The sequence below is a fragment of the Coenobita brevimanus genome, chromosome 18 (genome assembly GCF_032717465.1).
Source record: "Coenobita brevimanus isolate Jiangsu-jjx chromosome 18, ASM3271746v2, whole genome shotgun sequence".
NCBI lineage: Eukaryota > Metazoa > Arthropoda > Malacostraca > Decapoda > Coenobitidae > Coenobita > Coenobita brevimanus.
In genome coordinates, this window is record NC_136971.1 from 7543661 (window position 1) to 7567775 (window position 24115).

At 41.0% G+C, this 24115-nt stretch overlaps 1 protein-coding gene and 8 non-coding genes across 9 annotated transcripts in view; 4 read left to right on the forward strand and 5 right to left on the reverse strand.

The window, feature by feature from the left end:
• LOC145391351 (uncharacterized) overlaps positions 1 to 24115 on the reverse strand; it is a 60080-nt gene that overhangs the window by 32516 nt on the left and 3449 nt on the right. Inside the window, exons 2-6 of the mRNA XM_080265949.1 lie at positions 20328 to 20519; positions 18328 to 18447; positions 17894 to 18033; positions 17122 to 17291; positions 16470 to 16698 (exon numbers count right to left, since the gene is read on the reverse strand). Coding sequence (XP_080122075.1) covers positions 16470 to 16698; positions 17122 to 17291; positions 17894 to 18033; positions 18328 to 18447; positions 20328 to 20519 — 851 coding nt within the window. The remainder of the gene's footprint in view (positions 1 to 16469; positions 16699 to 17121; positions 17292 to 17893; positions 18034 to 18327; positions 18448 to 20327; positions 20520 to 24115) is intronic.
• On the reverse strand, positions 2868 to 2939 carry TRNAH-GUG (transfer RNA histidin (anticodon GUG)). Its single transcript has one exon. It is a non-coding gene; the product is annotated as a tRNA-His (tRNA).
• TRNAH-GUG (transfer RNA histidin (anticodon GUG)) lies at positions 3218 to 3289 on the forward strand. Its single transcript has one exon. It is a non-coding gene; the product is annotated as a tRNA-His (tRNA).
• Positions 4159 to 4230, forward strand: TRNAG-UCC (transfer RNA glycine (anticodon UCC)). Its single transcript has one exon. It is a non-coding gene; the product is annotated as a tRNA-Gly (tRNA).
• On the reverse strand, positions 4300 to 4371 carry TRNAC-GCA (transfer RNA cysteine (anticodon GCA)). Its single transcript has one exon. It is a non-coding gene; the product is annotated as a tRNA-Cys (tRNA).
• On the reverse strand, positions 5793 to 5874 carry TRNAL-AAG (transfer RNA leucine (anticodon AAG)). Its single transcript has one exon. It is a non-coding gene; the product is annotated as a tRNA-Leu (tRNA).
• Positions 6572 to 6645, forward strand: TRNAI-AAU (transfer RNA isoleucine (anticodon AAU)). The gene has a single exon. It is a non-coding gene; the product is annotated as a tRNA-Ile (tRNA).
• Positions 8212 to 8285, forward strand: TRNAI-AAU (transfer RNA isoleucine (anticodon AAU)). The gene has a single exon. It is a non-coding gene; the product is annotated as a tRNA-Ile (tRNA).
• On the reverse strand, positions 12045 to 12118 carry TRNAI-AAU (transfer RNA isoleucine (anticodon AAU)). Its single transcript has one exon. It is a non-coding gene; the product is annotated as a tRNA-Ile (tRNA).

The window sequence follows — 24115 nt, forward strand, 5'->3', positions numbered from 1 at the left end:
CAGGACCAATATTTTGAATAATTTATGGCGATGATAGGGATATAGAGCGTTACAATCTCCCCTCACTTACCAAAGCATTACGAATTGAAAGGCGGTAATTCTAAGGCGTAACCCGTAAAATAAATCGCCAAGACAGGTGCTTGAAGAGCCTCTTAAGCAAATTTCTAAAATCAATCGCCGAGAGAGGTGCTAGGACAGCCATTCGGCACATTTTCAAAATAAATCGCTAAGAAAGAGGTGCTAGGAGAGTCTCTTCAGCAAATCTTCAAAAAAAGTCTCTTCAGCAAATCCTCAAAACAGATTGCCAAAGGAAAAGGTGCTAGGACAGTCTCTCCAGCAAATCTTCAAAATAAATCGCCACGGAAGGGGTGCTAGGACAGCCTCTTAAGCCCACAAGAACACGACCCCAGGAGGAAATGGGTTCACTGTTCATATTTTAAGGTACCTATACAGAGTGATGAATTTAATCCCTTGTTTATGACGACACCATTCCCTCACCCTCTCTACCAACAGGCGACTTTATTCATCTTAACCCCTTGATACCGACGACGTATCTTTCATTCTATTCAAGTTACCATCAGACAATGTTTTTTCAACTTTGGGAGAGGTTCATGAAGGGTGTATTTAACCTCTCCACTTTGGTCTCTCCTAAGCTGAACAAAACGGTCTCAGGGCAGCGAGAATATGTCATAGGACTGACGGGGTTAAGGGAGACCTAAGTGGCGATCCAGTTAGTGAACACTTCTTATCTCCTCCTCTAAAAAAAAGATCTCCCCTAATATTATGCGCGTCCACATTTATTACACAATTTAATTTTAGCCAAGAGAAGTGTGTCATCCCACTTGCCTGATATTTAGGAACTAAGGTTGCTGAGAAAAGCCACTCATGTAACACCTTCAACTATTCAAACAAGAAGCTTTCTAACGACGTCTTCAGGTCCACTGAAGTTCAGTTTTCAAAATGTCTCATTTCTGGTGTTCAATTTAGCTCCTTTTTTCTGCTTTAGGGTGGCGAATTGAGAAAAGCCACGTAAGTAGCACATTACTTTTCCATACGCTGTAAAGCGATGTGAGTAGGTCTGTTTAAAAAATGGTACTTAATCTCCCGTTTTTTAAAAACAAAGTGGCTTTTTTTTTTTTCTTATAGAGAATCCACTTGCGGTAAGTGCACCTAACATTTCCCATAAGCTTTCCAATGACGTAAGTTGATCCGTTGTTGCTCTAACTTCCCAGATAACACAGCTTTGGTGTTATGTTCTGCCATGCCCTACAGTCCCTGCTACACGTCTGACAGTGTTCACTCGCTCCAACAATTCGTTTGGTGACATTAAGAATCCAAGATGTCATCGTCTTGTAGAGGCTAAGATCATTCCCAAATCACAAACTTTAGCTACAGTATACTGTCATTAGAAATGACGAGGAAAGGGAAGAGAAGAATGTGTGGCAATCACAAGAGTAAATTGTCTTCTCATTGTAGCTGAGAAGAGATACTGCAGGACAGTTACGGAAAGAGTGAGAGAGAACCGAAGATATGGTATGAGAGGGACGGGGAGTTTTAGGCAAGGGAGGCATAAATCAAATTGCTGACGGAGATGTGTAGCAGAAAAATCTTTAAAAAAGGTAGGCCTTGCATGCTGCCTTCATGGTTTTGGAAAATGCACATGAGTCGACAGACAAGGAATCGGGTAGTTATATGAATATGAGATGGAAAACCGATGGATGCTGTTGTACAAGAGTACGTATGAGGTTCGGGCGACATTGAGCTTGGGAGCTGTATTGAGCAAGTTCTTATATTTTAACACTAGATTGTTAAAGATATGCCTCATGTCTCCGTGACTGTCCAGTATATATGTCAGTGTTTATAGATGGCTTTATAAAAAGAAATAAGAGGTACGGCAGTAGATGTCGAAGTGTCCTTAATGAGGGCAGATTGTGAAAATTACTTGTACTGTTGTTTGCTAATGATACTGTTCTGCTGAGGTGAAGATGAGTGAGAGGTGCAAGGACTGGTGAATGCGTTTTGAAGTGCATGTATGAAACGAAATTTGCAAGTGAATGTAAGAGTAAAGCTATGATTTTTGAGAAGCAAGAACTCACGGAGTGCGTTGTGAGACTGAACTGTCTGGAAATGCAGAACGTGAACACCGTCATGTACCTAAAGTAAGTAGCGTGATGAGCAAAGACGTAAGTTTTAGAGGGTGATATGTGAGAAAGTGTACAACAGGGAAAGGATGCAGCTGTACGTTCACCCAGGAGGCTGACGCATAAGTCGGTGAGCATGGAATTATAAAAGTCGTTGCATGACAGTATTGTGAACCCCACACTAACATAAGTAAGTCATACATGGAGTTGAAATGAGAGTAGATTTGAGTTATTTGAATGGAGCATGTGGAGTTACAGTACGTGGTGGCAAGAGACAACTGATGAAGTCTGGGAGAGTTTCGGCGTTGATGTGATAAGTTGGGGTGTTCGGAATACTCAGGTCATGGGGACAGAATGGAGAATGTGACGCTGACAAGGAGTGTATGTGAGGTGGATGAAAGGACAAAGAGTGTGTGTGAGGTGGATGAAAGGACAAGGAGTGCGTGTGAGGTGGATGAAAGGAGGGGTTAATGATGGTACAGGTAACCTTTCAAGTCTGAAGTTTCTCCTGAAATGAATGAAACTGGAATTATCAGCATTAAAAACAAAACAAGTCACCGAACTGAAAGGGTTAATTTTGAGGCTGCAGTGGGTTTCTTAAAGACAAAACAAGTGTGAGCTGAAGCAAAATCTAATTCCCACTTCTAGGTTACTACCTCATTCGACTTAGGTTTCGCTTCAGCACGGCAGATTCTTAGGACCTTGGAAAAAAAGGAGTGGAATTCTTGCCGTGACCAGGATTCGAACCTGGGTTATTGCGGCCACAACGCAATGTACTAACCACTATACGATCACGGCCACTTCCCACTGCCATCATTGAAGTTCTCGTTCCTTTTAATCCCACAATATCTTTACATCGACATCAACTCAAACCAAGCGCTTTCCCCAACAATTTTTCGGTCTTACTTAGTTTACCAGTACCAGAAACCTAATCTAACTTATCCTTGTCTATTCGAACCTATTTATTCTGTATGGGAAAGCCACATCGTTTAAAGTGGGGAAATTTGAGTCCAGGTGCCTCCCCCCCAACAGCTTTTTCCAGGCCCGCGGACCGGCCTAACTCAACCAAGCCAGTGGCCGTGATCGTATAGTGGTTAGTACATTGCGTTGTGGCCGCAATAACCCAGGTTCGAATCCTGGTCACGGCAGAGCTTGGATACCTTTTTATGGGCTTGGTATGCTGTACTAAACATCCGGTATCCTTCACTTAGAGGAAAGCACCCAGCTTTGTTTACAGCCTAACACGTACCTGGGGTGTGTGTGTGTGTGTGTGGTTGACAAACGATAATACATCCTCATTTCAAAATGTCACAAACACTTCATTCCAAACTACACTTCTCACTTTAAAGGCGTAGGTAATCTCAGATACCTACAGTAACTACAGAAATATACGCCTGCTTCTTCTGAAAGTGTACGAATAATCCTGAAACACTCTCTGATGCTAACTTCTTCAGCATAAAGATAAATGAAATGGCTTTATGGAAGATTTGTCAAGTAAGCATAATGGAAAAAAAAAAAAAAAGTTTTCATGGTAGTTACTATAACTCTTAGCCTCAGTGACTATTCTCCACTCACCACTACCACGCGACATCGTAACTGTTTCAAGCGTTAAACATAACTGATACAAAAGTCTGCAGTTCCAGGCTTATTTACACGTAAATAAGCAAATGATGGTCACTGTTTCTACCAAATCCTCCTTCTTTACCACCAGTGACTATTGTGTAGGGTTATATACCTCCATAGCTACGTATCCCAAGATAAATCCAACCTCTTCCCACTCTTGACACAGCTCCATACCAATGTCAAATATGTGAGGCTACTGATCTCCAGCTGCTTATCTGGAACAATGTACCAAACATCTGCGAGGGACTGCTGCTGTTTCCTTTCCTTTGTACTCCTTAACTTCATCCCACTATAGACTACACCGTCCTACCCTACTAATAACACCTGTCTTCTGAAGTTTAAGAAAGATAAAGCTGTTCGCCTTACTAACCGCATTACTAATCAATGCTACTAAGCGATGGTGGTATAGTGGTGAGCATAGCTGCCTTCCAAGCAGTTGACCCGGGTTCGATTCCCGGCCATCGCAGCCTTGGCTACCTACCTTTTTTTCCACCTTTGTAAGACCAAAACCAAGAAATAGGGTAAAATCTACACTAGGGGGCGCCCGGGATTGAACCGGGGACCTCTCGATCTGCAGTCGAATGCTCTACCACTGAGCTACACCCCCACCACGTACTTCTTCAGAAGCTCAAGTCCTAAGTTTCTACAAAGAATGCCTTGCTTTTCAATTCCGAAAATGAATTAATGTAGTATTACACTTCCCTTTCAACACTTATCAAATGGCATGAGAACATGATACTGTACTAGTTGTAGAAGCAGAATGAAAGGTGACACACCAACGCCCAATGCAAGTATGACCATCAAATTATACCGAACCATTACCGTGTCGTTTCCAGTGTTTCCTAAAAATCGTTTCGTTTCATTTATAAAGGTTCCAACATGCTCGCATGCGTCTGCCTTGGTCATATAATGGCGGCTCCCCATGCTGCTCGATCTCTGGTGGCCTCCCTATTCAGTTCCTTCTCCCTGAGGTCACATTCTACGGCCTCGTCCCAGGTCTTTTTCGGTCAGTCTCTCGCAACCCTACCCCCATCGTTAACACTTCTCATTTTCTGCGCTCGATTGTTATCCCCCACCCTCTCCACATGCCCAAACCACCTCAATCTACCTCTCTTCATCAGAACACCAATTCGATCCAGTCCCATCCTCCTTCTTAACTCTTCCATCGTAAATCTAGCCCCCCATGCCTCGTATTCAAGAACGCATTACACATCCACCTAATCATTCTCATTTCTGTATGTGTGAACCAACGAATATCTTCTTCCTTTACTGACCAGGTCTCACTACGATACAGCATTACATTCATAACACAAACTAGATGAAGAGATAACTTAGCATGGAGGGAGAGCCCTCTCAATGTCAGAAGAGGCAACAGCTCCCTGAACTTCCTCCAACCATTCCTCAATCTAGCCACAAAGCTGGCTCCAGCCCCACCTCCAACACAAAAGATGGTATCCCAAGTAACAAAACTCTTCCACACACTCGAGAGACTCACCAGCAAGATCAATCCTTTCACACCTGAGTCTCCACATGCTCTCCCCGACAGATCCCACATATGAAATCAGCATTATCTTGCAGTCTACCTCTCAAACCACTACATCTCTTACGCACGCACTTGTCACAAACACTGCACAAAATGGAATTGCTTCCCACGCCTTATGGCAAACTACACATGGCCACTCTCCCTCTTCTCTGACAGTACCGCCACCAACCTTGGATACCATCACCTTTGCTTATCTGCATTTACTCTCAAGACCTTGTGCCCCATACCATCTCTCCACTTCCTAAAACCTTCCCTGGCCTCCTTTTCATTCTCAGCAATCAACACCAAATCATCGGCGTACATCTCCCACGGGAGTCCATTTCTGAAGTCACGTGAAAGGACTTCAAACACTGTGCTAAAAAGAATTATGAACAAATTATACTTTAATTTAAAAACTGCACAAATTCCACCACCTCTCATCGTAAGCATTTACCCACACAATAGTATGTGCAAAATCTTCTCACAGCCTAGTTTATAAAAGCTACTGGCAGCGGTGGGATTCGAACCCACGCCTCCGAAGAGACTGGTGCCTTAAACCAGCGCCTTAGACCGCTCGGCCACGCTACCGCTGAAATCCCAAGCGCATCCGTTTTCTAAGATTGTTTACACAACTTTAGTCTGATATGTTTTCTATTATTAAGAATATTAGAAGAGTGATGGTCTTTCCATATTCATTACTAAGAATGCTGACACCAAATAAAATGACAACCAGTCAACTCTGCATTAGCCTAGCACACAATAGGTGAAGGTGAAAACTCTTATTCCCCTTCCTTACCGCAGAAACGAACTCGGTGCCCATATTATCAAAACCAACCTATGATAAATGAGTATCGCAAAATTATAATTCAAGTCATCCTTAATCCAATTTCCCATGTTCACAGAGTAGCCTGGCAACCAGAAGGCCTACTATCAGCGTGTGGCGGTATTTTGAGCATAAATTATTTTTAAAACTCGTACGGGAGTTAGCCCCTTAAAGACGGCTGGTACACTCAAAGACGTTACCTCAAGACGATTATGTTCAGCTGGGACAAGCGACCCGACCTCCAAGAATTCACCCCTTCAATACGACGACGTCTTCGCTAGTTTAGCTGGGTAACCTCAAGATGATCTTATTTAAGGAAGATGTTCCGAAATGAAGTACCGTAGTCAATGATGTCTACATCTAACTACTACAATAAATTTAAGTAATAATTAAAAGGTACTGGACACGCGAAAAGGTCAATCGAAACCTTAAAGGAAAATCGGGAATCCATAAGATTTCATTGGCCTGTTAGCTCAGTTGGTTAGAGCGCCGTGCTAATAACGCGGATGTCGTGGGTTCGATCCCCATACGGGCCACAGGTGGGAACTTCCGACAGGAAGTTCATTTTGGTCGTAAGTTAAAACAAGATGCTGTACTATACTCTATTTCATCAAGTTTGGCACCATCGGTGATGTCCTCAACGCATGCAGTGTTGATGTAAATCCTCAGCACTAGGTAAACCTCTATGTTTTATCTTGAGAACCAATATATAAAGGCAATATAGAAAGGTATATCCAGTTCTGAGGACCTTTATCAACGTTATAGGTGTTGAGGACATCACTGATGGTGCCAGACTCGGTGAAATGGAGTATAGGTGCAGGAGCTTCAGGACCTTTTAACTTCACTAGCCTATCATCCGAAAAACGTCAGAGTGACTGACGGACATCTTTGTTCCGAGAGGGTCCCGCATTATACACATACTTCAAATTTAGAAGACCAAGTCGGGCAAAAGTTGTCATACCTCTGCAACGAACAGTTTTCTTCATGTGGTTCTTCCACCTATGAATGTTACTTCCCTCGATGTCGTTCTTACTACAGTACCTTTAACCTGCGTTACTAAACCCCCTTTCAGCTTGGTTGATGGCTGAATATAGTCAAGTTTGAGGATCCTTCAAACCAGCAATCAAGGAGACTCATTCCTACCTCATAACTAAGTTCAACAAAATTCATGTAGCCACAACGAGGAACTTCTGTCACGGGAGTGGCCTCGTTCCGTCAGATGAAAACGAAAGATTAGACATCCTACAGGTAACCAAACTTAACCTCCATCCACCGACATGCCTCATTTGTGGCTTGTGTGACGACTGAACCCCAAGACATCCACGTTATTAACACAATTATACCCCTCTTTTTAAACCAACTCACGAATATAGCTAATTCTATGATACTGCTGCTCTCTCTCTTTTGTTTGTTTGTTTTCGTTAGGAGATTTTCGTTATATATGAAGTTTTCCTCCTCATCTACCAACGATTTATAATGTATTTTTCGACCGTGTCTGACCGAACTACTGGGGGAGTGAGGGGAATCTTAATCTCGTACTTGCTTTACTTTTTTGGCAAGTATGTGGTGGGGATTCTACAGCGACTGCCACCGTTCACTATCGCATCAACGTTTGTCGCATTAGATTAGTTTAGGTTAGGTTGGATTAGGTTAACTCGTCATAACGTGTACATATGGAGCTATAGAGGCGGAGAATCTCTCCCTCCGCCCCCCACCCTTACTTGCTAAATACTGTACGAAATGAAGCATCTGAAACGGAAACGTCAAGGAGAATGGCGTGCTCCCAAATCCGCCACAGAATGTAGAAACACTTATCGCATCCGATTATTGGCTGAAATTATATATTTATACAGGGAGCCCTCCTTTGCTAAATAAATTCCGACAAACAGGAAAAAACACTCAGTGTCCTACTGTTCACATGGCTGGGCAAAGCCGTCTAGCATTAGCTGGAAAAGAATATCAGAATTGTCCTGGCAATGACAGGGTTAATGGTAACTAACACTTAGCTGCATAAAATCGTCTGTTTTTTGCAGGAACAAAAACGCTGGAGGCGACCATGAGGGTTAAGTCAAAGAAAAGAAGGTAAAACCGTAAGAAATGCTGGCCTGTTAGCTCAGTTGGTTAGAGCGCCGTGCTAATAACGCGGATGTCGTGGGTTCGATCCCCATACGGGCCACAGGTGGGAACTACCGACAGGGGTTCATTTTGATTACCAAGATGCCCACAGAGGAGAACACGAATACGGGCCACAGGTGGAAACTACCGACAGGGGTTCATTTTGATTACCAAGATGCCCACAGAGGAGAACACGAAGTACCTAGCTTTCTGCCATCTAGGCCACTTTTGCAGGAACGCTGAGGCCCGGAGTTAATCTACTTAATCCAACATTTAAGGCAAGGGTGTCCAGTTCCGCCTGCCCTTCAGTGGCATTACCGTACTTGATCAGTAAACCACAACCATTCCTCAGACAGACTATTGGGTCCCGTCTGACTTGGACGCCTTAGCTCACCAGACTACCCGGCCCAATCTAATGTGGTTTCCCGAGTTACAGGAAAAATCTGGCTTGTCACTCAGTACAGCCACCTAAAGGAAGCTCATCAAATGAAGACGGAGGGATCCCCACATACCATATAATGGAAGCTTAAAATCACCTGAGGAGCTACTGACAATAACCTATACTACATAGGGCAACTGTGCAATATTTACTATTCGTCAGTTATACGGGTACAGACAATCACTTCTATTTGTTAAAATCCATCTTCCTTTCAGAAAGATAGGGAGGAGGTGAGGGACACTTATATAACCAGTGCCACCACAGGAAACTATCCCTCTTCAGCACCACTGGAGTGAAAGGGTTAAATGAAAGTAGCCGCCCAACAGATACTGAAAGTTGCTTTATCCCAGCCCATACGGACATTTATAATACTAGCCAAATATTTCCCATGTGTTGTGTAAGGCATATTGTTGAATGGAAATCCCCAAATGACGCGAATATCTGGATAAAATGGAAGCCTGAAAAATCATCCTGCTTTCGAACTAAAACACGGACGGAAAAGCGAGTGTGCATTTTTATATGTAAATAAAAGTAAATAAACAAATAAAGAAGTACAAATAATAGGCTGCCGTCCCGTCAAGCATCCGTAGCGGTGCTGGTCGACAATAAACCCCTTCAATCTGACGACACATTTTTAACTTTATTCTTGCTATCTCCATTCAATTTTACTGGATTATGGAAAGATACAGTGTTCTGAAAGAGCTAATAATGGCCGCATCTACAAGGGCGCCGGAAGTGGAGGTGAGGGAATTTGCCCCCCTAAACTTTTAGTGGGGGTCAATGGGGGGTTTTGTTCCCCCCAGTGCCTGGCCGTGAACTCATTACAGTATGCTATGCATCACTAACACGAAAATATGTGAATACATACGGTGTGCTACGTTATACTATTATTCACAAAAGTAGATTTCCTGTGCTGATCAATCTAGTACCTGTATGACACTGAAATCATTATTTAAGCAATATAGTGTGCGTGTATATATATATATATATATATATATATGGACAATGTCGTATTTGAACAGAAAATAAATGAAGACGATATGTTAGTTTTTTTTTTTTTTTTTTTTTTTTTGAGTAGCCACTACTGACATGGTCAGGAATCTCAAGCTAAATATAAGGGTCATAATTATAGATGTAGCCTATTTTTTTTTTTTTTTAACTATTACTTTTCTTTTTGCTCTGATGCATCGTTCCACCCAGGAGCTCCCTCCAGAGTGGCCACATGGCACAAGATCCTCCAGTTATCCTTGTCTAAACATGCACTCCTCACATCCAGTCTCCACATTCTCCTCCTATTTAATCTCTTTCGTGTGTTCATCAGCTGGATCTTCCAGGGTACACCCATTTCGTTACCAGCCGGATTCGTAACCAAAAGCCAGTTTCGTCACCAGCCCGATTTGCCACCATATCCATTTCCGTCACCAACACGTTACGTCACAAGTATATTTCACTGAAAGGCAATTCAGTTCAAACTGCTAACTCATACTATGTTTTGATTCCCCTCCCCCGCCCCTATCGCCTTATTTGTCACAGCACCCTGACTTTATCGAAAGACATCAAAATAAGCAATGAATATAGCACGCCCCATAGTCATGGCCACCAATTAGTAATTTTACCTGCCGAGTTCTACGAGACAGTGATAAACTGATGGGCTCTGAAATTAGTGTGACAACCATTATATCAACTCCCGGTTCACCTGTTCATAAAGTCTCAAGGCGTTGTTAAATGGGTGTCAGAGGCCTTTGCAATACTGAGTGCACATCGTCGATAAGATTATGGAAGTGTTTCAGGCTATCAAGCTGCTACTTGCACCTGACAAAAGTTGAACAGGTCATAATGGATTCTGAAGTTCCCATATGGAGAAGTTTCCTGCTGTTCACTTGCATGGCTGTCTGGCATAAAGTACCTACAAGACACTGGCCTAGCAATAGCTTACGTGAAACAATGCCACGTATACAATCTTGTGCAGAAAGCTGCGGAAAGGTTCATTAGATCTTCCCTACCTACCTAAGCGACACATCAGACCTGCCTTCTGCAGACCAGATAATCACAGTCGGACAATACATAAATAATAAATAAAGATTAAATGAACCACGCCTGGTTTACCAGCAGTGCGTGGTTAGTGAGTCACTGGCATGGCTTTCGACAGCTAATAAGAACTAATAATGATTCTGGGGGTTGGCACCAGCGCTGGAATCAGAATCCAAGGAAAAAAAAAAAAAAACAATTGTTATCCCATTTTTGTCCCTTACTTCACACAGAGGCATCTATGGTTAACTTACGGTACAATAGTTGCAGAGCATATGCTGAAATCAACATTGCAACGGGTCAATTACAGCAAACAAGTTCGGCTCTGGAAAATCTGGATTAAATATATATATATATATATATATATATATATATATATATATATATATATATATATATATATATCTCAACCAGCTTCCATTCCTTAAAGATTGTTAGGGCTTCCTCTCCACGAGTAACGCAGCAGGCAAACGACAGAAGCATGATACATTTGGTATTTTGTGTAATAAACTGTGTACAGAGCACTGCAATAATGTCTTATAAACATTTTTTTTTTCCAAGTCTGTAGTCTATGAAAACTGAGTTTCAAGTATATACTATTTTTATATACGGTTTTGATTATCGATCATTACAGAAATTAGTAAATCAGTAAGCGAGAATTCACAGAAACTCACTACAATGAATATCTGGTGAAGTTCCAAAGCCCTTTAACAGTGACTGCTAATTCCTGTTATTCTCAAAATGCAGTAACAGAAAACATCCCATTCCTCCTTACGACCAATTCACGGCGCCGTTAACTCAATATATATCATCCTGTTCCTGCCATTACAAGAGCGGGGAAAAAGACGGTAGAAATACCAGCTGTCATGAGAGTGCTTAGTGAAAACGGACCAGTTATACCTTAACTCATCACTGAAATCCAGTTCCGTGTTATTGGTGACTGAATAATTTGTTACAGCCTCTTCCTTTGCTATTAATTGTGTACATTACACCCTAATAACATTTCATGTCACTGATGTACAGTCAATATCTAAACGAAATAACATACGAGAATATTATGTTGTGAGCAAAATAAATCACTCGTGAAGAGATACCAAGAAACCTCCTACGCCACCTGGTATAAGGTCCCTGATTTCTCATAACGTGTACTTTTGGGTTGTTCCTGGGACACGGAAAATTAAAAGAACGTTAACAGTAACTTAATTTCAACCCTCCTCTCAAACTCCATCCTATTTTTCTGCCAACCACCCGACTTCAACAAGGTGATAGCAATGCTGCTCTTCTAACATCACACGTCATGCTTGGCTATCCCTATGTAATCAAAATGAACCACTTGTTGGTAGTTCCCACCTTTGGCCCGTATGGGGATCGAACCCACGACATCCGCGTTATTAGCACGGCGCTCTAACCAACTGAGCTAACAGGCCGAACTGACAATGACCTAACAAAGTCATAAGCAAACCAACTAATCCAAAGAGCCTGTTGTCATGAAGCTACACCGTTCGCTAAGCTCATAATCTAACTCTGAATCACTGAGTATATTCTAATATGGTTTCCTCATGCTGTCCAGAAGCCATATTCTCGTTGCCTTATATTTCGAAACTATCTTACCCACTCCAGGGTATGCTTATTAACTTCAAGCCTTAGTATCTTTTTGTGTGTTACTTGATGCAAACTATGTCGATATTAATAACTTTTGTCCAAGGACGCCAAATAATTTATCTTTACTACTACTAGACAATTTTAGGGGGCTGTCTGTGCATCATAGTACTGTTGCTGTTATTGTTGCTTAACCCCGGTTTGCTTAACCCCGGTCTGACCAGCAAGCAGACCCGGCAACCAAGGCCGGTAAGCGGTGCGACGAAATACCAAAGCCAGTCAAATAATTGTGCTTAATTTAATAAAAAATCAGGATTCAGGGCGAAAACGTGCTAAAATTCGCGCGCGCGCGCGCGTGTATATGTGTGTGTGTGTGTGTATATATATATATATATATATATATATAAAACCTAGAAAGACATACTGGAAAACACGAACATTAGATGCAAAGACTAATGATTGTTCGGATAATACATAACAGGCAGACAAAACCTAATGCTTGTTCCCTTTCATCTTCACAGCCAATTTCATGTTTTATAAAAATAATACTTTCCTGGTTTCATTAAAACTTTTATAAAATATCTTAACCTGGTGTAAACTAACCCCACATAACATGCAAATCAAGTACGGTAACAGTTATACTTGTATACAGTATTTATAGGTAGCCTACTCAGTTTTCGTGGCTGTAGTACACTGTAAACTGTTGAAATCGCTCACAATTTACGTTTCTACCAATTTTTGCTTTTTGTTCGTTCCCATGCAAAACAACTTTCTGGAGCTTTCGACCTGAAATAGTTGACAGGAAGACGTATGTGGCATACGGGGGAAGCATTTAAATGTCTGGTGTGGGATTCTCAAGCACATTTCCGACCGATTCCTTGTCGTAACTTAGATTTTTATTTTTTTTTATTTTTTTTATTTTTTTAAGAACTAGAAACACGGTATGATTTTGCACTCTGCTCTCGTGTATCTTCCTACAAAAAAAAAAAATAATAATAATCTAAACTTGTCGTAACTTAGAGATTTTTATTTATTTTTTTATTTTTTATCTTTTTAAGAACTAGAAACGGTATGATTTTGCACTCTGCTCTCGTGTATCTTCCTACAAAAAAAAAAAAAAAATCCAAGATGATTTTCCTATCTAAACTAACAAACTGTTTTGTAAGTAACAGGAGACATGTGGAAAGACCCGACACTCTCCCTTCCCTTTCCCGCAAAAAAATATGTTCCAGAATCGCACACCTGGATGCCTAAATTCATAATTCATCATGTCCACAAAATCGTAAAGAGTTTTCCGTCCGGCATCATTTCCCCCCGTCTATAATTTCACATTACTCCATCTTTAAAACTGGGCAAATTTTACATTAAACCAGTGGGCATGTTTGTGCTGGCCCAAGTAGTATTATTTCGGAAATACTAACAAATTGGTATGTTCACAATTTATGAATTTTTAAGCAAGTTCACTTCTGTACACATCCGTAGCAAATGTGCTTTATTTACCGTACTGAATAAGGTGTGTGGGGGGGAGGAGGCTGTCCTTATCTTATAGCTGCGTCCGTTATGGCATTTACGTTAAAATTAAGATAGGTTAGTTTATGTTAAATATGGTTAAGTTCAGGTAGGTTAGGTATGGTTAGCTTTAGTTGTTAGGTTATGTTGTTACGTTGTTAGGCTAAATTAACCATGGTTAAGTTAGTTCATTTTAACGTGGATGCAATAATAGACGGAGATACAGTAGCAACTCGCAGAACATCTCTCTGGACCTGCCCCACATATTACATAAAGTATTTGCGACGAATGCTTATAGAAGAGAAACTGTTTTGAACTGCCTTAGATCAGTACCAACATATTATTTTCGGTGTCTGTAGGTTGGGTGTAATTCAGAAAGTATACCGCGTATCTAACACTTAATTGTCACCACTCCATATTATGTCGCAACAGTATTTCCAGCACAACATCCTCTACACTGCTTAACTGTAGTACAGTACATGCATAAACCTAAAAATATTGCTGAATACGTCTGCGCAATGTATCGTGGTACTGCAATTGTCAACTACTTAGGACAAGTACATATATTACAGCATATACTACAGTAGCGGCATTAGTGATCCTTGTTGACGGGAAAACTTTGTAATGATGCTTGGTTTAAAGCCTTGTGATGAACTATAACGATTACAGGCCATTACTGTGGCAACAGTTCGGTAAATTTTTACTAGTTGCCAATACACCCCCCAGGTTGTGCAGTATACTGTATTTTTCTGGATCTAACCTAACCGTTCTACCACAAAATCTGTTACTTCTTCGTTTGCTTGTTCTGATTTGGCAGGGCATGCAGTGAACTGTGTACGAAATCATTAACTAACCAAAGTTACATGAAGGTCGATAATTTCTGATAAAACTTTGCATGACTGACGTGACCGCCTGCTTCTTGATCTTCTCAAATGCTACGTACCGTACCACTAGCCTACGCAACGTAAGTTGATTTCTAAAAATCTTTCAAAATGCCTAAAGCATCTCAGTAATTCTTTACCAAACGGGTGCGGTCTTTCCATATTGCCTACTGAAATGAGGCTTTCACAGGTTGTCTGGATTACCACAGCTACTGGACCTTTTTTATAGAATGACCATCTCAAATAAATCCAAAGAATCAGGCCAAAATTACCAGAAGTTCTACTGACGATTACATTTGACTGCTGGCATACTCTCGCCTGAATATGTGTGACTTCCGATCCATAAATATGTATAAACATGTCCACTGATCAAACGTATGCGCTGCTACGCACATGGTACTGAACAAGTCAACGCAAACTTCCCTTTTCTCGTCACATACAATCGAATCTTCAGCTCCTAGCGTGATTTCATAATGGGCCAACCCTTCACCACTCTTACCGCTATTCCAAAACAGTAACTTAATCATGAAACTGGCTGTAAATAAGATAAACTATGAAAAAAAGCAGCCGCACTCACCAATTACCCTTCCTCCCACGCGGCCTTCGGCGTCCTGCGGCTGCCCGATGTGTTCGTCTGACAGTTCGACTGTGGCGTGGGATATTTACAAGATGCCTATTCATCATTTAAGTATTTCATTTGTATTATTCCAACTCAAATTAACGTCCATGCTACCACAAAAATAATTCGAAAACGTTGTGGTTCATGCCTAACAGCACGAAAGTACACAGGTGCCTTGTTTATTTATTTCATGTCAATTTCTTCATGGCGTCATCGTGTTCGGGTTTTCAGATCGTCGGGTCGAGTTTGAACAAATCCTTTCTGTATAATTATTATCAACAATATTCAGTTCATACATTTTTCGGTAAATGCGATTAATAAAGCTTATCTTTTCACTACTCTGGTATTTTACGGCGTGATTACATAAATCTAACTGGATGCCAGTGTCTGGCCGAAATGCACAAGCAAACCTATTGCCTCTCGTAAGTAAGATGTCGTGGGAAGGATAATAGACATGGGATTTTTCTTTCATCATCCTTGCTGACCCTTCGAAAACAACAATCAATTACGACAGGAAACTGATCGTATGTTAATTCATGGATCTCCGAGAAAACAGACCCATTACGAGTTTTGCGTGGTAATTGACGGTTCTTCGTGCTAATGTGCACAGAGCTTTACCTGAGTTTCATATTTTATCGAAGTATCTGGACAGTTGTGCTGCAGAACATCATGACAGACTCGGTCAAGAAAATCAGCTTAGTCTATAATCATTCATGCATTTCCAATAAAAGGTATAATTCCACCTACAGCTGTCAAGTATCTTTGTTTCATACCTATTTTACTTCTAAATTGTCACTAGCTTCATAATGATACTGATAGGGTGTACAGGAACTACCTTAGCCAAAGCTTCCCGACAAGACACTATTGTGCAGTTGCCTACTGGAACGGGCGTAAAAACCTAGCTGGGGAGGCTTCGTCCCCCAACCCTCCCCACTCCCACATATACATTATTCACCTGGAAGTGTGTACACCTGGTCATGGTTGATGAAAACTGAACTTGAAATTCAAAGTTTTTGCAAGGATAATTTCATGGTGTATGCGCCTTTTATGGTCGGGCGGCTGCGACTATGGACTTATAATGCATACGTTTGAGAATGAGAACAGAGAGAGAGAGAAATGAACTGCATCTCGGAAGCGTGTAAATTAAATCCAGAACTAAACATCTCTTACCCATGGCGTGTGGTAGTATAAGCCAGTGCCCCGTGATAGAGATGCGCCATGGTGCAATTGGTAATGGTGAGGGTGTGGAGGCTACGTATATTGATGGCAGAGGTCAGTAGCTTTCCTATGCTCATCCCTTCCATCACCAGCGCCCCACCCCCGGAGTAGCCTGACCTCTCCCACCCCAGCACCTGACCCCCGGAGAGCAGCAGGGAGGCGCTGGGGGGTAGTTCGAACGCTGCCTGGGAGGGGGGAGAATTATTGATATCGACGCTATCTATAATATTCACTTTAACTATACTCCTTTTACTCTAACTTGGCCTAAAACTGCCATCTCTCCATTTTGAATGCTAGTTATAACAATAGATAAACGTTAGAAAATAACGCTAGTCACGAAGAAGTGCTATGAAGAAAACGTGCGCATCAGGAAGAGATGCTGCACTAACTGAAGAAAATGTAAGCTTACTAGCAATTATAGTAGCTTTATCTATTTAATCGTCTATCCATCTATCTGTTTATCTGTCTGGCAGCCTACCAACCTACCCACACAACTGTCTGCACAACTATGCATCCTCTTTACTTATCTACCTATTTATCTATCTATCTGCCTATCTAGTGTCTATCTGTCTTCGTATCAATTCTTACTTACATCACCGTATACCCACCATTTTAAGCGTCAGTATGTGTGTGTTGGTGAAGGATATATTAACGTGGACGTCTGTGGGGAAGTAGAATGCCCTCGCCTCCACCACCCCCACCGTGCCCCCCTCCACCGCCACCCTCACCGCCCTCGCTCCGGCCACCACCCCCTCAGGAATGCCGCTTACGTTGCTGCGGAGAGACGAGGAAGTGGAAGGAAGAGTTGAAGTACTTTTTTTTCCTTCTCAGGACTTTAAAGACTGTACTTCTAAGGGTAATTTGGGAAGGGTTTTAGGAAGGTCCCTGTGGCTACCTCTGAGGCTCTATAGGGGGCTTTAAAGGGCTAATTTCAAAGCAGTCCCACAGTAACTCAGTGACAGAGGCCTTTCTAGGCTGGTCCCCACAACGAGGCTCCGGCACTAAGAGAGAGAGAGAGAGAGAGAGAGAGCAGGAAATGGCAAACATGAACGGATGAAACGAGATAATAAAAAACAAACAAATAGGTGTGTGTGTGTGTGTGTGTGTGTGTGTGTGTGTGTGTGTGTGTGTGTTTTCCTGTGTCTTTGTCATTCGGCAATAATAATAATAATAATAATAATAATAACAACAGAATAATAATAATAATAATAAATAATAATAATAATAATAATAACAATAATAATAATAATAATAAAAGTAGTAGTAGCAGTAGTAGTAGCCCATCGACAACACCTATGACCAAAACTTCCCCCCCTCCTTCACACACACACACACACACACACACACACACACACACACACACACAAAACACCGACCTATTAATGAAGGTGACGCTGAGGGAGGACAAGGTGTTGGCAGGGTGGAAGGGAGACAACCTCAGCCTGGGAGAGTCCTTCACGTGTATCTCCAGGTGCTCCGTCCTCCGCGCCAGCTTCAGCACCGCTGAGGGCAAGGGCTGGTTGGGGTAATATTAATTGTTTGTTATTATCTCCTTGACATTCCCGTCGAGATATTTATTAACAAAATGAGATGACCATTTACTCTATGCCATTGCCTGAAGCTGCAGGTTCAAATATAATAACAATAATATTATAATAATACTGTAATAACGACAATAATAATAATAATGATAAATTCCAAAAAAGGTGACCTTCAAGTCGCCATGATAAGGTCAGTCTCTTCTCTTTCCCTCCCTTCTTTCTCTCCTTCCCTTTATCCGTCTACCTATCTACCCTTCTATCTGCCTCACCTCTTCTTCAACGCTGCAGCCAACGATGTGCACGGCAGAGACATTCACCTTAAGGTCATCAGTGTAAGGCACCCAAGAGCACCGCGACTTGGCAACCTCCTCTAGTCTGCTATATACGTCCTGCAGTGAAAGGGTAATCATTATTGTTTTTCCCCTAGGTTACCCAACAAGGAATAGAACCCGAGCCCATAAGGTAACAGATCAGACGGCTACCGACCTGAAGTGTTGCCATAAAATTTCGGGCAATAGACGGTGGTCCTTATATAACACTTCTTCCTTTGCCCAAGGTGATATTGTATGTCTATCCTACAACATTTATTCATCTTCCACGCCCATACCAGAAGACTGAGCCGTCCCCGCAACACATAGGATATCGCGAGGTGAGTTGCAAGTGCCGCTCTGTTTAAGGACCACCCTGTATTGAAGTTCTGCTATTTATATAAACAATTGTAAACTCACACTGTATTCTGAAAAAAAATAAATAAATAAATAATGTTAGGTTCCTCAGATTGCATATCTACAGTAGGTTTCGAAAGTCATCGCTCAGTCTCATTAGCCTACTTATACTTATTAAGTGTATCGTTATTTATGTCCGCGGCTTTACTGGTCCATAGAAAACCCCCTGTGTCCCAAGAGTTTATTGTTATCCATCCATTCATCATCCAATCCTATGTAGCCCCATGAGGTATTATTACTGAATTTTCAGACGATTTTATTCACATTAGGAAAGGCCTCTGTTTTAACCCTCTCATGTCACGTCAGCCACAACTTACTCTCCTCTTTAGGTCAACTCCAGACAGTTTATGCAGACAAGGGTGAATCATAGAAGCCGGAATGTGTTAAGACGTCCCCCTCAGCCTTCCCATGGCCTCGTTTTTAATATTTCAGTCCAGGTAGCAAAGGCCTGACGATCTTTTTTTTTTTTTTTTTTTTTTTTCACCTTGTCCTTGCAACCTACAGACTTTATTTACCAGAAGAGATGCCTCGTAGTGAAGTTATTCGGTTAGTTGGTTAGTGGAGGCTGTTTACCCCTTCACTATGAGAGAGAGAGAGAGAGAGAGAGAGAGAGATTGGAGAAAGCTACCTACCCAGATGGACTTCCTGTGAGGAGGGAGAGGTAGTAGACAGTGGGAAAAGTGGATTGAGCAAGAATGTTCTGGGAATCACCTAGTGTTGTAAATTCACTTTTACACCCATGACATTTATTTCTTTTTGTTTATTCTTGTTGCTTGCAGGCCATTTTATTCAGCTTAAAAAAGACGTCTCGTAGGGAAGGAGTTAGTGAAGCTTGTATTTAACCCTTCCTGTTCGAAATGTCTCCCATAAGCTGAGAGAGAGAGAGAGAGAGAGAGAGAGAGAGAGAGAAATACAACCTCGGGCTGAAGGGGTGGCAGGTTTACTATTGTTTCTCTGAGCCCAGTCAACTTTTTCACAACGACGACATCTACTTAAATTTGGTTCTTGCTGATTCCAATCGAGCTTATTTAGATATGGTGAACAATGAAAACCTTCATTAACCCCTTCGCTCCGAGAGGTCATTCGTTAAGCTGAATAAAGTCTGAAAATAACAATAATATAAAATGAAGCAAGCTCCTGGGTTGAATCTGTTAATTGCAATATAAACAGATAAATAAATAAACAAATGAATAATAACAGTAATTATAACGATAACTATACTGCACTATGATCAGTTTGTTTTCACTAGACGTAACTAGGTCACTTGCAACTTGAATAATGAAGTCGTGGTTGCATGAAATTCGATGAGCCACAGTCATTAGGTAAGGATGAGTCTCTTTGGTTACTAGTCAACTTAATCCCCCAGTCTGACTACACCTGGCCATCACCTGAATTGACAGAGGTTAGAGATCTTTGTCAGGCTAACCTAGAACACGCTACAGGCACCCAGGTAGGCTTTCCTGCCTCATCTAAGGCTTATCAGATTTCATCCAGTCACGACTTAGCGTTCAAGTTGTGTGGCAGGCCCAGCGACTGTTCCTAACCTCTGGTTCGTGACAATAACATGAGATATTCAGCGAGGTGTGGGTGGTGCCTTGGTCTAGTTGGTAGCGCTGTGTATGCAGACGACATTGTCCCCTCGCTGCCGTACAGTCCTTACCCGACACCACCACCGCCGCCGCCATCACCACCATCATCTTCATCATCGCCACCGCCAGTCTTCGCCATGTTCCAGTCTGAAAATTTTCGGAGTAATTAATTTCAAGGTTTCTGTGTATGAGGCGTAGTCACATAGGTGGCCGGGATGGCACTGGCCAACCCTGAAAAATGCCTGCACAACCCAGCAGCCACTCCAAATTTCCAGAAGAATTTACCCATACCCCCGAAAGAGCTCTCAGGCCATTCCGTAATTTAATTGGCCGCCCCGTTTTCAAAATCCTAGCTATGTGTCCTTATCCATGCTAACGACAGAAGACTGTACTCGCCACCAACAACCTCCCCAAAGTCTGCGAGTTAAAGATTTTCTAATAATAAATTTTTCATCATCATCATCACATCCCCAGCTTCATATGTTTCACCCTGAGTGAAAGTGATTGTTTTTCATTAATGCATGGGAGACGGACGAGTGATTCATGAAAAGTTCCAAGCAGATGTGTGTGTGTGTGTGTGTGTGTGTGTGTGTGTGTGTGTGTGTGCGTTTTAGATCACGTCATGATGCCTGTGGTCATTACATCACTCACTGCGGAGACAAAAAAACGAAACAAAATCCTTCCACAAAACAATTATCCTTTGAGTATGATGAAGTCTAACAGTATTCTTGGTACCTCCAGACGATTTTATTCAGCTTAAGGGAGTCATCTTATATGGAGGGAAAGGATTCATTTTTTCATCTAGGAGATGTCATATTTATTTTATTCTTGCTGCTACCGGATCGTTTTATTTTGCTTAGGAGATGCAAAGGTTCAGGAAGGCTATACCAAACCGATCCTTCTCGAAAAATCCCCCATGGCCCGAAAAAAAAACCATCTAGGGAGAGTAAAGTCAACATGGAGAAGACGTCATTTATACTCAAGGGGTTAATGAAGGTTGGCCCCCACAATTCCAAAAGTTTCCCTAGTGCTGAGAGAATTCGTCTGGAGGCAGCAAGAATAAAGTAAAAACGGTGTCATTGTACCAAGGAGGTCAACATCCTTCCAATGAGTTAGTCGTAGAGTTCTTTATTTATCTATTTATTTACCCGTTATTCATTTCTCTACTAGAGTCGAAATCAACGCCTACATTAAAATGGTCTCCTCCCCCCCCCCTTTTCTTTCACCTTGTCCTTGCAACCTACAGACTTTATTTACCAAAAACATTCCAACAGAACGGGTTAGATGAAAAGGACATAGTGATGGGATGAAAGTATACAAAACAAACCGTAAGCCATCAAACCAAACGAAATCATGGTTACAGGTGCTGAGCCAAGTAATAATCAGCCTCTTTACCATGAGAAGTCTCAAACTAAGTATCTTTGAATGAGTCAAGCTCTGTACCAGGTTAGACTAAATGATTTTTCATTATTAAAAGGAAAAGAAATAATAAGTTTAAATAAGACTGGTTGAAACAACAAAGAACCACGTTGCGTTGAGTCAGCTGGGTTTGTTTATACTACAGAAAGACCGGGAAAGCGTGCACACTGTAAGTACATACTCTGTTCATTTAGTATTACAAAATGGATACATACTTCAGTAAAACAAATTTGGAAAAGAAAAGGGATAAAAGTAAAAAGCAAAATGACGATTTCTACCAAGAACTAGTTGAAGTGGAGACTCACAATAGACTGGTTGAACGTGTACACAATCTAGAAATGGCTTTCAAAAATGAAATTGATGAAATAAAGAAGCAAATGCACTTGCAAAAGGAAGAGATAGATAAACTGGGAAAGGAGGCCAATAAGAAAGACACAACCATCAGTGAACTAACAGTGGAATTGAATACCCTTAGGAAGAAAGTGAGTGAAATGGGAAGTACAGTATTTAATCACGAGAGTGTTATGGAAGAGTTAAAAAATGACACAGAGACAATTAGACAAGCAAGCAGTCTTATGGACCAGAGCAGTGATATTGAGGAGAAGATAACACAGGTGAATGAAGCTGTGCAAAGCTACAAAAATGATGTAGAAATCACGTATGCTGAAATGGTGAAAGTAAAGAAAGACTTGGAAACAAGGGTGGAGGAAAAAAGCATTAAAAAGGAAGTGAAAAGAATAATCCAAAACAATCCAAAGTTACTCAGAGATTCAGTAGAAATAAATAAATCAATAGTAATCACTGGTATAGAAGAGGAAGAAATTAAAAACAAAATCACTAGAGACAAAAAGGAGATGGCAAATGTAATGAACTTACTGAAAGAAGTATCAGAGGAAATCTGTAGTAAAGACATAGAGGAACACAAAAGGTTAGGGAAATACGAGAAAAGCAAGACAAGACCTCTAAAGGTGACTTTCCAGAGTGTAAACACTGTGGAAGAGATACTAAAAAATGCAAAGAATCTTATGGAAAAAGAGGAGTTCAAAAATGTATGGATAAAAAGATGTCTAACACAAGAGGAACTGGAATTACTGAAAGAGAAAAGGGAGGAAGCGAAAACAAAAAATGAGGGAAGATCAGAAGAGGACAAGAAGAAATTTTTTTACAAAGTAATAGGATTGCAGGTACGAAAGTGGTACACAAACAGGATGGAAGAAAAAGGAGGAAGTTAGTAGAACCATGTCATGACAAGTATATAAACAAAATGATAAAGTTGATGTACTCAAATGTGGATGGAATGGTATCTAAATTACTAGAGGTGAATGATTATGTCAGAGAAAATGAACCACAAATAATATGCCTAACTGAGACAAAATTAACACCAAGGATATCCAATGACATACTAAACTTAGAGGAATACAATATATGGAGAAGAGACAAATTTAAAAAAAGGAGGAGGAATTATAATATTAACTAAGAAAAATCTAAAAGTCAAGGAAATAAACCTAGATATACCATCACAAGTAGAACTGATTGCAGTAGAGATCGACACATCTGAAGGTAAAGTAATTGTAGCCAATTTGTATATGCCACCCAAATCAAACACATGGGAAAGAGACGAATATGAGGACCTAGCAGAGAGTACAATTCAGAGTATAAGATCCTTGCTACATAAAATGGAAGAGAAATCGGAAAGAATTATACTAACTGGGGATTTCAGTACAAATATAAATTGGAATACTCTAGATATAAATAGCCAAGAAAGCTGCTGGGACCAAAAGCTCCTGGATCTCGTACAAGAGTTTTTCTTAACGCAACATGTGAGGGAAACCACTAGAAAAAGAGGACTTGATGTACCTTCAGTGCTAGATCTAATATTTACTAGGCAAGAAAATGACATTGACAGTTTAATATATCACCCTCCACTCGGCAAAAGCGATCATGCAGTACTAAATTATAACTTCAGGATAGCATATGACATAGTAAACAGCACTGACAGTTACAAAAAGAGACTAAACTATAAAAAGGGAAATTATCAAGACCTAAAGAAGTATTTCTTAGAAGTTGATTGGGAAAATGAGCTTAGAGGACAAGATTTAAATGCTGTATATAAAAATTTTTGTGAATTTTATGAAAGAGGAGTCCAGAATTACATCCCACAGCACAAAGAAGCAGATAAGAAAATACAGAAATGGTTCAATACAGAATGTAAAAAATCTAAAGAAAGAAGAGATTTGTTGTGGAATAGATACAGAAGACACAATAGTGAAAGGGCATATAATAATTACAAACAGGCAAGAAACGACTATACAAGAATAAGGAGG